The 16,978-nt window shown below is 34.4% G+C and overlaps 2 protein-coding genes across 2 annotated transcripts in view; both read right to left on the bottom strand.

Annotated features, from left to right (window-relative positions):
* Positions 1–2,101, bottom strand: part of cntrl (centriolin) — a 31,208-nt gene extending 29,107 nt beyond the window's left edge. Inside the window, exons 1-3 of the mRNA XM_073840003.1 lie at positions 1,957–2,101; positions 294–424; positions 49–179 (exon numbers count right to left, since the gene is read on the bottom strand). Of these exons, the coding sequence (XP_073696104.1) occupies positions 49–179; positions 294–424; positions 1,957–2,101 (407 nt within the window). The remainder of the gene's footprint in view (positions 1–48; positions 180–293; positions 425–1,956) is intronic.
* Positions 2,102–3,638: 1,537 nt separating this feature from the next.
* The window catches only part of c5 (complement component 5), a 29,484-nt gene continuing 16,144 nt past the window's right edge, over positions 3,639–16,978 (bottom strand). The window contains exons 22-42 of the mRNA XM_073840796.1: positions 16,631–16,852; positions 16,265–16,325; positions 16,094–16,183; positions 15,296–15,508; positions 13,520–13,604; positions 13,250–13,409; positions 13,071–13,169; positions 12,821–12,992; positions 12,517–12,722; positions 10,958–11,110; positions 10,793–10,855; positions 9,189–9,282; positions 9,075–9,114; positions 8,868–8,970; positions 8,713–8,787; positions 8,523–8,628; positions 8,349–8,432; positions 8,141–8,230; positions 7,964–8,047; positions 7,680–7,821; positions 3,639–3,922 (exon numbers count right to left, since the gene is read on the bottom strand). Of these exons, the coding sequence (XP_073696897.1) occupies positions 3,784–3,922; positions 7,680–7,821; positions 7,964–8,047; positions 8,141–8,230; positions 8,349–8,432; positions 8,523–8,628; positions 8,713–8,787; positions 8,868–8,970; positions 9,075–9,114; positions 9,189–9,282; positions 10,793–10,855; positions 10,958–11,110; positions 12,517–12,722; positions 12,821–12,992; positions 13,071–13,169; positions 13,250–13,409; positions 13,520–13,604; positions 15,296–15,508; positions 16,094–16,183; positions 16,265–16,325; positions 16,631–16,852 (2,481 nt within the window). The 3' untranslated portion in view covers positions 3,639–3,783. The remainder of the gene's footprint in view (positions 3,923–7,679; positions 7,822–7,963; positions 8,048–8,140; positions 8,231–8,348; positions 8,433–8,522; positions 8,629–8,712; positions 8,788–8,867; positions 8,971–9,074; positions 9,115–9,188; positions 9,283–10,792; positions 10,856–10,957; positions 11,111–12,516; positions 12,723–12,820; positions 12,993–13,070; positions 13,170–13,249; positions 13,410–13,519; positions 13,605–15,295; positions 15,509–16,093; positions 16,184–16,264; positions 16,326–16,630; positions 16,853–16,978) is intronic.

The raw sequence follows: 16,978 nt of genomic DNA on the forward strand, positions 1-16,978 counted from the left end.
TTTGAACGGCAATGTAGATAGATAGATAGATAGATGTCACACTCTTACTGTATTCTGTTAGTGGAAAGGTGGAGTTCCCGTAATTGACATAGTTTCTCTAGTTTCTCAATTCTCTCGATCCTGTTGTTACTGAGGTTGAGGACCTGTAAGCGCTCACACTTGTCCAAATGTTCAATATACTAAAAACAAACATGAATGCACACAAGTCAATACAAATTAATGCAAAAATGAATGCAACTATATAAGTGTTACCTCTCACACTGGGCATTAACCAGATAATGTCCAAACCTTACCCTAAATTGTTTGTCACTTCCTGCAGACATAGACAAATCCAGGGTCCGCACAAGGACTAAATTTTCACATTTAGTCAATCTCCTGATCAGGTCTTCTGTGATGTATCTCGTCCCCTTATGCTGTCTTTTATCTATGAATAGATGTTTGTGTTAATGAATGACACAATCTAGAGTATGTGCAAATACTGATAAATAATTAATCATCTGACAAGCTGAAATATTTTGTTTAATTTGTCTACTAACACATGTTCAATAGGTGACATACATATTGCATCAGAATTAATCTGTCAGTCTAAATATAACAGATATTTTCAACACATCACATATCATGAAATGATATACAGTTTAATCGCATTCTTAACTAACTCCTCTGCTTTGCCAAATCACAGCAAGAAATATAAATTAACACTTGCGTTTTATCGGAAAATACTCTGAATAAAAATATGTGACCGTATTTAACTACATTTTTCTTTGTTTCACACATCACATGCCTCATATTTGATTTTAAAGTTTTTACAGACACTGTTGTCTAACTGGCAAACAAATCATTTTAATATTTATTGTGTGAAAAATACTCTTTTTGTTTAATTATAGTGATTTTCATCAAAACAAACAGGTTTGGCCGTTTTTGGCCATTTCTCCAATCGTCAGTGTCACATAATCCTTCAGAAATCATTCTAATATGCTGATTTATTATCAGTGTTAAAAAGAGTTGAGCTGCTTAATATTTTTTGGAACCTGTGAAACTTTTTTCAGAATTCTTTTATTAATAAACTTAAAAAAAAACTGTTCCAAAGTTTGGGGTCAGTGCATTTTTTTATAGAAATGAATACCTTTATTCAGCAAGGATGTGCTAAACTGATAAAAGTGATAGAAAAGACTTGCATTGTTAGAAAAAATGTCTATTTAAAATAAATCCTGTACATTAAAATGTTTTATTCATCAAAGTATCACACGTTTTAAAAAAGTATTAAGCAGAACAAATGTTTCCAACACTGATATTAAATAAGCATATTAGAATGATTTCTGAAGGAAATGCAAGTACACAACTGTTAATGAAACTTCTTAAAAATAAAATAAAGGTGCTTTAAAAGGTTTTTCACGCGATGCCATAGAAGAACCATTTTTGGTTCCACAAAGAAACGTTCAGTCAGAGGTTCTTTAAAGAACCATCTCTTTCTTACCTTTTTATAATCTGAAGAACTTTCTTTCACCACAAAGAACCTGTGAAACAGATGTTTCAGATGTTCTTCAGATGTTTAATGTTCTTTATGGAACCATTTAGACAAGAAAAGTTCTTCGATGGCATCGTGAAGCACCTTTCTTTTTGAGAGTGTAGGGTCAAAACTGTTGGTTATGATGAAATATTTTAATGATTTATGCATAGTTTACTCCTATTTATAAAAAAGAATTAATAACTGACATTTTAATGATGGAGTTCTATTGTTTAAGATTAAAAGTATGGGTCTGAGACAAGAGTAAAACAAGAAAATCTATATATAAAAAGAACCTGAAAAGTACCACGTTTACGTTTTCATAAAAATGAAACTCTGGGAAATAAAAGTAAATAAGCTCAACAAACCTCCACTTGTTGAATGACTTTAATACTTCTGAATAACATAAAAAGAGTATGACATATCTAAGCAAATAAAAACTGATTTACCATCCTCACTGGGATCATCTCGACCTCCATCCTCAGTCTCCGACCATGAGATGACGTTGGGTGACACAGCTTTGCTTTGGGGGGTTTTGGAAGATTTGGATCCCGCTGTTGGCGATCGTTTGCGCATCTGATCTCCTTTTTTCATTTTATCCTCATGTGATATATATTTTCTGATGCCAGCGAAAAATGCGCTCATCTTAAACCATATCGACTGTTAAAACCTAACTGCTAGTAGTTTATTTTCTGTTATCCTAAAAACACACTGCAGACCAAATCTGTGGAAATGCACAGAACTAAGGTCATCTAATAACTGAAATGTTGTAATATATATTAAAAAGCAGTTTTACATTTCACTGCATATTCATTCGCTGTTTCACAAAGACTGGACAAGTTTTGTTAGCCCAGTTTCCATAGCGACCGATTAGGATACCCAGCGATCATCCAGCGACTGACAGATTATTATGATTCTTTCTAAGAGAAACTGTCAAAGTGTATACAAGCCTGTAATGTGTATCTCGTGTCCCATGTCTCATTATTTAGTTCATGCGTTTATAAAGGTTTAAACTGAGCTTTCATTTGCTTGCTGTCTAATTCTCCAGCATGAACTCAAAGGATTCGCGGTGATGTTTGGATCATGTGACGCAGCTGCAGTTATTTCAAAATAAGAGTCCAGTTCCTTCAAAGCAGACTTCACATACAAACAACTAAAATACTAAAAAACTAAAATACTGTATGTTTTCAGTGTTCAGCGAAATAAAACAATCATTTATAATAATGCAATAATTTAAAATAAGTTATTTTGCTCACCAAGCCTGCATTTATTTTATCCAAAATACAGCAAAAGCAGTAATATTGTTAAATATTTTTGCTATTTAAAAGAACTGCTTTATGTTTGAATACATTTTGAAATGTAACTTATCCTGTGATCAAAGCTACATTTTCAGCAACATTACAGTCTTCAGGATCACATGATCCTTTAGAAATCATTCTAATATGCTGATTTGCTGTTCAAGAAAGATTTTTTATTGTTATTATTATCAATATTTAAAACAGTTTAGTACATTTTTTTAGGATTCTTTAATTAAGTAATCAGTAGTTATCTGAAATTAAAAGCTTTTGTAACATTATACACTATACCATTCAAAAACTTGGAGTCAGTATAATTTGTTTTTGGGAATGAAATGATAGAAATTAATACTTTTATTTAGCAAGGATGCTTTAAATTGATCAAAAGTGATGATAAAGACATTTATAATGTCACAAAATATTTCTATTTCAGATAAATGCTGTTCTACCAAACTTTCTATTCATCAAAGAAACCTAAAAAAATCTACTCAGCTGTTTTCAACATAATAATAATAATAACAAATGTGTTTTAAACAGCAAATCAGAACATCAGAATTGTTTCTGAACGATCGTGTGATTGGAGTAACGATGCTAAAAAATCAGCTTTGAAATCACAAGAATAAATTACATTTTTTTTTCATTTTAAGAGCAGAATAGACTTCTTTAAAAAGCATTAAAAAACTTACTGTTCAAAAACTTTTGACTGTTATTGTAAATGAATAACAGGAAACACTATGATATGACAACCATTTTTAGATAAATTACATGCAATGCTTTTTTTGTTTAATGTTGTCTATGTATGTGGTTCATAAGAATAGCAACAATGATTACGTATATTTGAGGTACTTTAAAAATGTTTTTATTTAAAAGTTTCTGTTTAATCTTAAAATTTCAATACCTTTATTTCAGATTATGTTGCTATAGAATAGAAGAACAGGCATGCGTTATGCCTAGTTTCTCTATAGACATGCAATTTATCACTTAATCACAGCCGTATAATGTGAAATCAAATGCAAAATCCTCCAAATCACTAGCGTATTGTCTGCAGGCAGCGTCTGAGCAGTCAGAGTCTAGTGGCCACCAGTCCACCCAAGCATGTGAGTCCAATGGAAACTTATACCTAAAACATGATATAAAGAAAATCAGTTTTGAGGCTTTTGTGCATAATATTAAATGAGAAACTCTTTCATTTTATCCAGCTTTTTCTTTAACACAAAAGTAAGCCTATGTGCGAGACTTCCGGTTCATTAGCCGCTATAGGGAAATAACAAGAAGAATTAGATAAAAAAGTTTGTCAAGACAAACTTTTAAGTTAGCTTGAAAAAGCTGGAAACCTTTGAAAACTTAATTTCCAAGTTTTAAGTTTTAAAATGTTAAATTTGATGGTTTTCAGTCTGAAATACTTTGAAGTTTAAAGAAGTTTTAAAAGCTTAATGTTTGATAGCTAGATAGATATAGATAGCTGGATGGATAGCATGTTTCTAGCATGACTAGCATGTTGCTAGCATGTTTCCAGCATGATTAACATGTTGCTAGCATGTTTCTAGCATGACTAGCATGTTTCCAGCATGATAAACATGTTGATAGCATGTTTCTAGCATGATTAGCCAGTTGCTAGCATGATTCTAGCATCATTACCAAGTTGCTAGCATGATTCTAACATGTTTCTAGCATGATTAACAAGTTGCCAGCATGATTCTAGCATGATTACCAAGTTGCTAGCATGATTCTAACATGTTTCTAGCACAAATAACAAGTTGCTAGCATGTTTCTAGCACAATTAGCCAGTTGCTAGCATTTGTTTAACATGATTACCAAGTTGCTAGTATGTTTCTAGCATGATTAGCATGTTGCAAGCATGATTAGCATGTTGCTAGCGTTTTTCTAACATGATTAATAAGTTGCTAGGATGTGTTTAGCATGATTAGCATGTTGCTAGCATGATTTTGACGTTATTTGCAAGTTGCTGGCATGTTTCTAGCATGATTAGCAATTTTCTGGCATGTGTCTAACATGATTAGCCAGTTGCTAGCATGATTACCAAGTTGCTAACATGTTTCTAACATATTTCTTGCATGATTAACAAGTTGTTAGCATGATTCTAGCATGATTACCAAGTTTTTAGCATGTTTCTAGCATGATTAGCAAGTTGCTACCATACTTCTAGCATTATGATTAGCAAGTTTCTAGCATGATTACCAAGTTGCTAGCATGATTCTAACATGTTTCTAGCATGACTAACAAGTTGCTAACATGTTTCTAGCATGATTAGCCAGTTGCTAGCATTTGTCTAGCATGATTACCAAGTTACTAGCATAATTCTAACATGTTTCTAGCATGATTAACAAGTTGCTAGCATGTTTCTAACATGATTAGCCAGTTGCTAGCATTTGTCTAGCATGATTGCCAAGTTGCTAGCATGATTCTAACATGTTTCTAGCATGATTAACAAGTTCCTAGCATGTTTCTAGCATGATTAGCCAGTTGCTAGCATTTGTCTAGCATGATTATCAAGTTGCTAGCATGATTCTAACATGTTTCTAGCATGATTAACAAGTTTCTAGCATGTTTCTAGCATGAATAGCCAGTTGCTAGCATTTGTCTAGCATGATTACCAAGTTGCTAGCATGATTCTAACATGTTTCTAGCATGATTAACAAGTTGCTAGCATGATTCTAACATGTTTCTAGCATGATTAACAAGTTGCTAGCATGTTTCTAGCATGATTAGCCAGTTGCTAGCATTTGTCTAGCATGATTACCAAGTTGCTAGCATGATTAACAAGTTGCTAGCATGATTCTAACATGTTTCTAGCATGATTAACAAGTAGCTAGCATGTTTCTAGCATGATTAGCCAGTTGCTAGCATTTGTCTAGCATGATTACCAAGTTGCTAGCATGATTAACAAGTTGCTAGCATGTTTCTAGCATGATTAGCCAGTTACTAGCGTTTTTCTATGATTAATAAGTTGCTAGGATTTGTTTAGCATGATTATCATGTTGCTAGCATGATTTTGGCGTTATTTGCATGTTGCTAACATGTTTCTAGCATGATTAACAAGTTGCTAGCATGTTTCTAGCATGATTAGCCAGTTACTAGCGTTTTTCTATGATTAATAAGTTGCTAGGATTTGTTTAGCATGATTATCATGTTGCTAGCATGATTTTGGCGTTATTTGCATGTTGCTAACATGTTTCTAGCATGATTAGCAAGTTGCTGGCATGTTTCTAGCATGATTAGCAATTTTCTGGCATGTGTCTAACATGATTAGCATTTATTTAGCATGATTACCTTAAGTTGCTAACAGTTTTTTAAATATGATTACCAAGTTGCTAACATGTTTCTAACATGTTTCTTGCATGATTAGCCAGTTGCTAGCATTTGTCTAGCATGTTTGCCAAGTTGCTAGCATGATTCTAACATGTTTCTAGCATGATTAACTAGTTGCTAGCATGTTTCTAACATGATTAGCCAGTTGCTAGCATTTGTCTAGCATGATTACCAAGTTGCTAGCATGATTCTAACATGTTTCTAGCATGATTACCAAGTTGCTAGCATGATTCTAACGTGTTTCTAGCATGATTACCAAGTTGCTAGCATGATTCTAATGTGTTTCTAGCATTATTAACAAGTAGCTAGCATTTGTCTAGCATGATTACCAAGTTGCTAGCATGATTCTAACATGTTTCTAGCATGATTACCAAGTTGCTAGCATGATTCTAACGTGTTTCTAGCATGATTAACAAGTAGCTAGCATGTTTCTAGCATGATTACCAAGTTGCTAGCATGATTCTAACGTGTTTCTAGCATGATTAACAAGTAGCTAGCATGTTTCTAGCATGATTACCAAGTTGCTAGCATTTGTCTAGCATGATTAACAAGTTGCTAGCATGATTCTAACATGATTAGCAAGTTGCTAGCATTATTCTAACATGTTTCTAGCATGATTACCAAGTTGCTAGCATGATTCTAACGTGTTTCTAGCATGATTAACAAGTAGCTAGCATGTTTCTAGCATGATTACCAAGTTGCTAGCATTTGTCTAGCATGATTAACAAGTTGCTAGCATGATTCTAACATGATTAGCCAGTTGCTAGCATTTGTCAAGCATGATTAACAAGTTCCTAGCATGTTTCTAACATGATTAGCCAGTTGCTAGCATTTGTCTAGCATGATTACCAAGTTGCTAGCATGATTCTAACATGTTTCTAGCATGATTACCAAGTTGCTAGCATGATTCTAACGTGTTTCTAGCATGATTACCAAGTTGCTAGCATGATTCTAACGTGTTTCTAGCATGATTAACAAGTAGCTAGCATGTTTCTAGCATGATTACCAAGTTGCTAGCATTTGTCTAGCATGATTAACAAGTTGTTAGCATGATTCTAACATGATTAGCCAGTTGCTAGCATTTGTCTAGCATGATTAACAAGTTCCTAGCATGTTTCTAACATGATTAGCCAGTTGCTAGCATTTGTCTAGCATGATTACCAAGTTGCTAGCATGATTCTAACATGATTAGCCAGTTGCTAGCATTTGTCTAGCATGATTACCAAGTTGCTAGCATGATTCTAACATGTTTCTAGCATGATTACCAAGTAGCTGGCATGTTTCTAGAATTTAGTTAGCATGACTAGCTAGTTGTTAACATTTTTCTACCATGATTAGCATGTTACTAGCATGTTGTTGACATGATTAGACAGTTAGTTTGAATGGAGAAATAGTCCATAGAAGGGAAGTTTAATTAAGTCTCAAGTTATTCTGTGAATTCTGCCCCCCTTTACATGAAGAAAAAGGTGGCTAATCTGTTATACTAATTGACCCTACAATGCAACCAATTAAGGAATTTTGGATTTATAAAAAAAAAAGGGACTTACTTATAACCACGATCCATTTGTAGCTTAATACTATCAGCAGTCAAGATCAGATAATGCTTGCCAACTTCAAAATTGGTTGAACTGCAAGTTGCCTTCTTCACGAAATCTATCTCTGAATCTGCTTTTAGGTCGTCTGTTTGTTCTGCAGAAAAGAAGTTAAGAGGGTGGATTGAAGCTGTTATCAAACAGGTTTCTTTAAATTGTTTATTCAAGTCTTTTGCTCTAAACCAACCAAATAATTTGCTATTTAACTTGCTAACAAATCATATTCAGTATATTCTTGCCTTTTTTGAGCAGTGATTTAACTCTTGCTTTGTAGGTCACAAAATCTCCTTTTGCCTCAGATGACTCAATTAACACTTTAAATGCTAGAAGGAAAAAAAACAAAGTAAGCAACATGTACCAATGTGCACATGTGACGACAAAGATATTTTATGAGCTTCATGAAGAAAAACGTTTACCATATTTCACGCTTTCTTTGCACATATCATTTTTACGCTGTTCAGGAGTGATTGTGGGATCAATGTTGGATTTAAAGTTGCAGCATTCCGCTAATTTTAAAAAGGACAGGGAAATACCAACAAACTGTTATTACACTAACACAGACTAGACTCACATATCTAAGCGCATCAGTGGTATAAATGCCATTTTTTTGTCAATTTGGCTTACCTGCCATACACTGACATTGATCTCCCTCACAGAGTCGTAACAGTTTACGGCTTTGTTTGTGGTAGAGTTTCATACACTTATTTTCTATTAGAAATAAGATGAGAAAGCTTGTTTTATGTGCCAAAAAAAAATAAGTTCAGCCAGATATAAAGCAAACGTGCAAAAACGCTATACCTGGGTCACTAAATTCATAAACTCTGAATACCGAAGCTCTGGTCATGCCAGTTTCAAATTCCTCTTGAATACGGAAACCCACACAGTATAACTCTGCTGATGGTATCTGCATAATAAGCATTGCATGGTTAAAATATTCTACAAGATCAAATACACACCATATTTTAAGCCAAAAGTTTAAAATGCTCACCGAATCTATCTGAAGGATGACTTGGTCACCGGTGATTTTATAATCTGAAATCCGAGACTCAAATCCATTTAGGTACTGCAAAATAACATAATGTCACTAAAATGTTCTGAAACAATGGATGGTTTAAATACATGTATTTGCGTTTAGACTCTCACCATATCTAGATCTTCCTGGACTACGCTCACGCCGGTCGGCAAATTAATTTCCATCACAGTGATTCCTGACTCCGTTTCAAATTCATTTTCAGGTGGCTTGTATCTTTACAAATAATGGCATTTTTATTTTGATGCATTTTACTAATCAGAACTTAACAGAGACGCTTAAAACCTGGAGCTTCTTATCAAGAGTTTCTACAGACTTACTTTGCACAGGCCACAATCCGTTGTGACAAAAGCATAGGATCTGCTCACAAAGAAATCAAAGTTCATTTTAAAAAGAAAACCAAGTGTAAACGTAGACAACAGTGCTGAACTTACCTTCTGAATCTGGGACACTTTCATGAATGTCAATTGACATATCAAAATGGCAATTTTCATTGCTTTCTGTCATCTCATAGTACACTGTTCTCAGCTGTAAAAAAATATGTTAATCAATGAATACATTTGGTCTCATAGGTAGAAACAAGAAAAATCTGAAATGATTGATCTGAAACATTTTGGGCATCATAACATTGTAAATATAAGTATGAAAGACAAATTTTAAATTTTAGATCTAAAATTAACTGAGAACTACAAAGTGGAAAGGTACTCCAAATGTAAAAATAGGTTGCAAAAGTATTCTTACTCCTTAATTTTTTTCACATTTTGTTATATGTTAAACTCCTTTAAATTACTTTTTTTCCACATCAGTCTATACTCCATACACCATAATGACAAAGCACAAACAGGGTTTGTAACAATTTTGCACATTTATTAGAAATTATTCCATTGCACAAGTATTCATACTCTTTTCTGGAACACTTAAAATTTAGTTTAGAAGCATTCATATCGCTTGTAGATGTTACTACATTTCAAGTAGAGTTAACCTGTGATCAGTGGCAAGGACTGAGGCAGAGGCGGAACGTAGTGAAGTAAAAGTACTCTTAAAAGTACTCTAAAAGTTTCTGTGAGTGTTTTTCTTTAGAAAACTTTACTTCACAACATCCCAAAGCATAATATTGTACTATCTTTTAATACTTAATTACATTATGAATCTTTTTACTCAAGTAAAAGTAATTCAAATATTTACTACAGTAAATAAAAGTACTACATTTTTAATGTTCTTAAGTATTAAGGGTTAAACTAACAACAACTTTTATTTATGAAATATAGTGCATTATGCTTTAGAATGTAGTGAAGTAAAGTTTTCTAAAGAAAAACACTCTGATAAACTACAGATACTTTTTAAATTTACTTGAGTAAACTAAAAATACTTCACTCCTGTCCGCTTCTAGACTGAGGGACTTGTCAGAGTAGAAGTTTCAACACAAAATATAAAAATATAAGGATAGCCTTAATGAAAACCTAGTCCAGAGCATTCAGGAGATTCAGTCTCCAACAGGACCATGGCCCTAAGGACACAGCGCAAGAAGCTTATAGACAACTCGGTGTATGTCCTTGAGTGCCTCACCAACAGCCTTGATTGGATTGAACCCAATCAAACATTTCTAGAGAAACCTGAAAATGTCTGCCAGCCCTATCCAAGCTGACAAAGCTTGAGATGTGAAGAGGTGAGGAGAAGAATGGCCAAATACAGATGTGCAAAACTTGATGCATCATACCCAAAAAGACTTGAGTCTGTAAAGGTGCTAAAGTACTGAGTTAAGGGTATGAATACTTATGAAATGTACTTATTTCAGTGTTTTATTTTTTAATACATTTTCAAAGTTGTCACAAATTTGTTTTGTGCTTTGTCTCAAAGGTAATATAAAGCAGTTTAACATTAGGGTGCAACATAAGAAAACATGAGAAAAAATGGAAGGGGTATGAATACTTTCGCAAAGGCACTGTATATCCAGTAACACTCAATATATATTAGTAATATCAACCAGCATCATACCAATATATTGTATATTCTTATGTTAAATAAAAAGCTCACTTACAGTGGCAAATGAAACACCAGAGCTCATTGCCGTTTTGATGATTACATCATCATTTTTGGTCAACTTTTAAAAAGAAAATAGAAGAGTGATGTTCATTTCATCAATAATTTATAAACAATTACAAATGTCTCTCTTAATTCAGATAATTAAAATGGGACATCTTACCTCTATTGGTTTATGCACTGGCTTCTGTTGAGTTAGTTTGACTCTGCTGATGTCACCTTTAGTCTTGTATTCAATGTCAACCACCATGTCTAAGGTGGCTTGACTGGCTAAGATGCTGTACTTGGTAAGTGCCTCCAAAGTCAGAATGCTGTCCTGAAAATTTGACGAAAGACAGATTGCATCTAATAAATACAAAATTAAAATCTTACAAAACATATACAGTCAAGCCCGAAATTATTCATACCCCTGGCAAATTCTGACTTAAAGTCACTTTTATTCAACCAGCAAGTTTTTTTTTGACCGGTAATGACACAGGCTACTCCCAAAAGATAATAAGATGATGTACAAGAGGCATCATTGTGGAACAAAATATTACTTACCTTTTATTTACATTTGAACAAAAAGTGGCATGTCCAAATTTATTCATACCCTTCTCAATAATCAATAGAAAGTCTTTATTGCCTATTACAGCAATCAAACTCTTCCTATAATTGCTGACCAGCTTTTTGCATGTCTACACTAGTATTTTTGCCCATTCATCTTTAACGATGAGCTCCAACTCTTTCAGGTTGGAGGGTATCTTTGCCATCACCCTGATCTTTAGCTCGCTCCACAGATTCTCAATTAGATTTAAGTCAGGACTCTGGCTGGGCCACTGCAAAACGTTAATGTTTTTTTTTCTGCTTACCATTTCTTAACCATTTTGCTATGTGTTTTGGGTCGTTGTCGTGCTAAAAAGTCCACTGGTGCCCAAGGCCAAGTTTCTCTGAAGACTGCCTGATGTTGTTGTTGAGAATTTTGATGTATTGTTCCTTTTTCATGGTGCCATTTACTCTGATTAGGTTCCCTGGTCATCCCATCTTTGACAGTGGCGATGGCGTTCTTAGAGTTGAAGGCTTCTCCTTTTTTACGCCAAATGAAGGCTACATCATTGTGGCCAAACAATTTAATTTTTGTTTCATCTGACCATAAAACAGAAGACCAGAAGTCTTCTTCTTTGTCCAGATGAACATTTGCAAAGGCCAAGCGGGCTTTTGTGTGCCTTATCTGGAGAAGTGGTGTCTACCTTGGTCTGCGTCCGTGGAACCCAGCAGTGTGCCTTGAGATGTTGCCACCAGCAGAGCCCAGATTCATTGTAGTTTTTAATAATACTTTGCACTGTAGCCACTGGAACTTCAAGGGAGCAGGGAGCTTCTGTTTTTCACCTGTTGAGTTGATTAAAACAGCTGTTCCCAAGGAATCAGGGTAATTAGGATGCTTTAGAACAGCTTGGACTATTTGGAATGGTATAGAACTTTAGATTTACTTTAGTTTGCAAAGGGTATGAATAATTTTGGACATGCCACTTTTTGTTCAAATGTAAATAAAAGCTGAGAAATATTTTTTTCCACAATGATGCCTCTTGAACATCATCTTATTATTTTTTGGAAGAAGCCTGTGTCATTTCCGGTCAAAAAAACTTGCTGGTTGAATAAAAGTAACTTTAAGTCAGAATTTGCCAGAGGTATGAATAATTTCGGACTTGACTGTATATATACACATGACTTGCATTATAGTACCTGTGTTGAATGGACGCCCCCACCATATCTCTGGTCTTGTGTTAACCAGTTCAGAATGGGTTTTGCATAGGTGGAATCACCTCTCACCAAAGTGTTAAGCAGGACGTAAACAGTTGTTTCCACAGTCTTTGCTGTCACATCACTGGGTTTTAATAAATCCTTGTCTGGTTTGGACTCCTGCCAGAAACGAACTGTGGCAGGGTTTCCTGAAAAAGTAAGATGTGGGTCATATAGTGTCAAGGGGTCTAAACTGTGCAAATGTATTTGGTCAAAAGTGTGTGGAATATCCCAAATAAGATTTTACCCTTAACTTCTGCCTGCTTTTTCAGTTTTTCATAAAGATCAACTGCAGACATACTATGGATGTCTGCAAGTGTCAGAGCATAAGATGCAATTGCCCTAGCATATAAAGTTTTAATCTTCATTGAGTTTGAGGTGATGTACTCCGCAGCACGATCTATAGCAATTTTAAAGGCCTGGAGAGACAAGACAAATAACTCTGAAGAATCTGACATTTACGTTTCTGATTGTTTAGATTTTCCTGGCAGTCATACCTGTAAGTTAGCGGTTGGGACCTTCATAGCGTTTTTAATTCCAATCATGACAAAAGATGTAAGGAAAACGGTCTTTTCAGTGACACTCGCTCCGGCACCCTTAGAGAAACAAGACAATCTTCATCAAAACACTGCAAAACATGATATTATATCATAAACACACCTTTTTTTTTTCATACCATGAGTTTAATTGGGTTGGTTTTCGATTTCTCAGAGAAGGAGCCATCAGTGTTCTGACAATTTTTAATCAGCCAGTGAATGGTGTTGGTCAGCACTTGAGAGTCCAAATAGACGTATTCATGCGTGTCAGCAATAGTCTTGACCATGAGAGCAGTCACCCTAAAAAGGTTTTGTGCACATGCAATGTAGCATGTGAATTGTACTGAATCACTGTGTGCACTATTATCTCTTTAGTATGTAAAAAACTAAGAAGCTGAGAAGTTGTTTACCAGGTGCTGGGTGATTTGTCCCTGTTCGACCACATGCTAAAAGCATATTCATATTTCATCTTAAATGACATGATGCTGGTGATGCCTAGAAAAGAACATTGAGTCATTGAATCACTTATACACTTCAAATTTTCTCTTCCTCAGTATTTTTGTCCTGATTTTTTTGTCCTGAATCAAGATACATTTACTTAAGAACCAAAATGATTTAAGGTAAAAAAAAAAGTTTTATTTCAATGTTAAGTTATTTTAAGATAACAAGACCAAACATCTGCCTATCGTGCCTAAAAACCTGCTTTAAATTAGTTTAAATCTATCACACTGTCACAATCTCTAGCTGGAGAGACCATGAGCTCCTCTAGTCTAGAGTGCACTCCATCTCACTCCTTTGCTACTCCACCCCACACTGCATTTCCCAGAAACCCCTGCCTAGGAACCAATTACAGACTCCTCCCATTGTCAACCAGGATGACTGTAAAAGAGGCACACTCACATACACACATCTCTCGGTATTTAATGTGGATTATTTTACTAGTTTTGGTGTGTTCCTTGTTTTCCTAAATTTCTAGATTTGCCCTGCCTGTATTTTGATCCTGGACTGTTTCCAATTGTTTGTTGCCTGCCCTGTCCATTGCCTGTTTGTGGATTACTCTTTTGCCTCTGCCTTTTGGATCCCCCAACTCCATTGTCACGACTCATTGTTACAACCACATTGGTAGATATGTTTCAAGCAAAAACTCACTTTATTTTGATGCATTTCTTAGAAAATAAAGACTTAATATCTTAAATACTTAATATCTTAGATATTTGTACTGTAAGACAAGACAAAATTACTGAGTAAGAACATAATTTTTTGCAGTGTGGAAAATTAATTATTTTTAATTATACTGATAATAAATAGTCATTCGTAAGATAAGCAATAATATAATGTAATTATTGGATAAAAAATATATTTTTACTGTTACATGGAAACTACGGAAGCCCGTTTTCACCACTGAATAAAAAATAAAAAATGTAATTGCGACTTTTTATCTCTTAATTCTGACTTTTTTTCATCTCACTTTTTACATCTCACTATTCTGACTTTTTTTTCTCAGAATTGCATATATAAACTTGCAACTCTGACTTTTTTTTCAGAACTGTGAGATATAAATGCAAAATTGCGAGTTATCAAGTCAGAATTTCTAGATATAAAGTCAGAATTGTGAGATATAAACCCACAATTACGAGAAATAAAGTCATAATTGCAAGATATAAACTCCTTTTTTCTCGCAATTGCAACTTTGAATCTCGCAATTCAGACTTTTTTCTCACTATTGTAAGATATAAACTCACAATTGCAAGTTATAAAGTATGGACTAACCCATCAACTGGGTTGTTTTGACCAAGCGGGTAGTTTTATTTAACTCAACTATTGTTTAAAAATTACGAAATGAACCCAAAATAGGTTGGAAATTAAGTCACATAATTACTAGAGGCATCAGCAATGATCAAAAGGTGAACATTTATTAAAAAGCAATTAATAAAATGTATATTATTTAATCAAATTATTCATTAATGTTAATTTATTGAATTAATAAATGTTAATGTCCAAACTATTTTGGGTTCATTTTTAGCAACAAATTAGTATTTTTTAGCAAAACTACTCAGAAGATTAGGATAAACATTTAACCCAAACGCTGGGTACAAACAACCCAGTCATTGGGTTGTTTTTAACCCAGCCTTTTTTTGAATGTAACATTAACTAATGGAACCTTAATGTAAAAACAAACATCTCACCAGCTTGCATCTTCCTCTTTAATTCCTTCTCACTCGCAGCAGCCTCTCTCCCCAGAATGTTCCATTTCTCTGCTTTTTCTAGGTAGTGGTAGACATAGTAGATTGGCAGGAGGCCCATGAGCTCCACCTCTGCACTTCCCCGTGGCAGGTTTGTCAACTGTTTTAAACCTTCTGGGTTATTTATTATTGACAGAAGCTCTCCAAGTACTTCACCTGAACACAAAGAAGGGGTTACAGGACTTTTGAACCTTCCAGTACAGTCATTTTTAATCAACACAGTTTAAAAAAAACATTATTGTGCAATATCTAATATACAAGTAGAAAAGTGTCATGTAGTGTCTGCACAAAAGGGACCCTCGACCACAAAACCAATCTTAAGTAGCACAGGTATAGTTGTAACAATAGCCAAAAATACATTGTATGGGGCAAAATAATCGATTTTTCTTTTTATGCCAAAAATCTTAAGGATATTAAGTAATGATCATGTTCCATGAAGATATTTTGTAAATTTCCTACCGTAAATATATCAAAACTTAATTTTTGATTATTAATATGCATTGCTAAGAAATTCATTTGGACAACTTTAAAGGCAATTTTCTCAGTATTTTGCACCCTTAGATTCCAGATGTTCAAATAGTTGAATCTCGGCCTAATATTGTTCTTTCCTAACAAACCATACATCAATGGAAAGCCTATTTATTCAAATGATGTATAAATCGCAATTGCAAAAAATTGACCCTTATGACTGGTTTTGTGGTCCTAGGTCACAAATGTGCTCAAGCTTCACAGGATTCATACCATTAACTGTTAGAATACGATCCACAGGTGACTTGGGCACAATGTTTGTAGGAATTACATTTTTAAACTCAAGCTTTCGCATAGAAGTGCCTAAGACAGGAAAAAGAAATGCTGTGAAACTCCATCAGAACATGAGCAGAAAGCATGCTGTTATTTTTCAGATGTCCTTACCAAACACTCCATTTGGATCTATTCTTCCACCGCTTTGTATTTCCTTTCTAATTCCCTCAGGCTGTGAATACCAGAACATTAGGCATCAGATTATAGTCAAATCATTGATTTATGAGTGGTTTAGTTTACAATAAAATATTTTAAAGCAGAAATATAATTAGAAATCATGTATACTGTCCTTCTTTGAAATAAAAGAGTTCAGTGTACAGTGAAAACTGTAGACTCTAAACTCAAAATGTCTTCCAATATGTTTTCAGAGTGAGACATTTTGTTTGTGTATGATCAGTTCAAAAGGTTTGTCCTGTATGTTTGTTATAAAACTGTTATAAAAGTCCTTTCTAGCACTGACTGTGTATTGCATCTTACCACCACTTTCAACTTCTTGACCACAATCTCAGTGTTCCGATTAGTTGTTAAAGTGAAAGTGAGCGTATGAGTGCCCGCTTCCAAGGCCATGATGTAGAACTTGACCAAGGCCACTGAACGACTTTTTATTTCCCCCTTGTTTTCATGTGGCTTTCCATGCTTCCCCTGTTGAACTCCACGAAACACACACACTCCCTCTGATGCCGTCAGGGTCACACTGAACTATGTGTGAGATAAAGGAAGATACAGAGAGAATGATAAATGTCATTAGATGATCATGTATTTTCATATTATTGTCAATGTTGAAAACAGTAGTGCTGCTTAATATATTTGTGGAAACTGAGATCA

Source organism: Garra rufa, chromosome 5 (genome assembly GCF_049309525.1).
Source record: "Garra rufa chromosome 5, GarRuf1.0, whole genome shotgun sequence".
Lineage (NCBI taxonomy): Eukaryota > Metazoa > Chordata > Actinopteri > Cypriniformes > Cyprinidae > Garra > Garra rufa.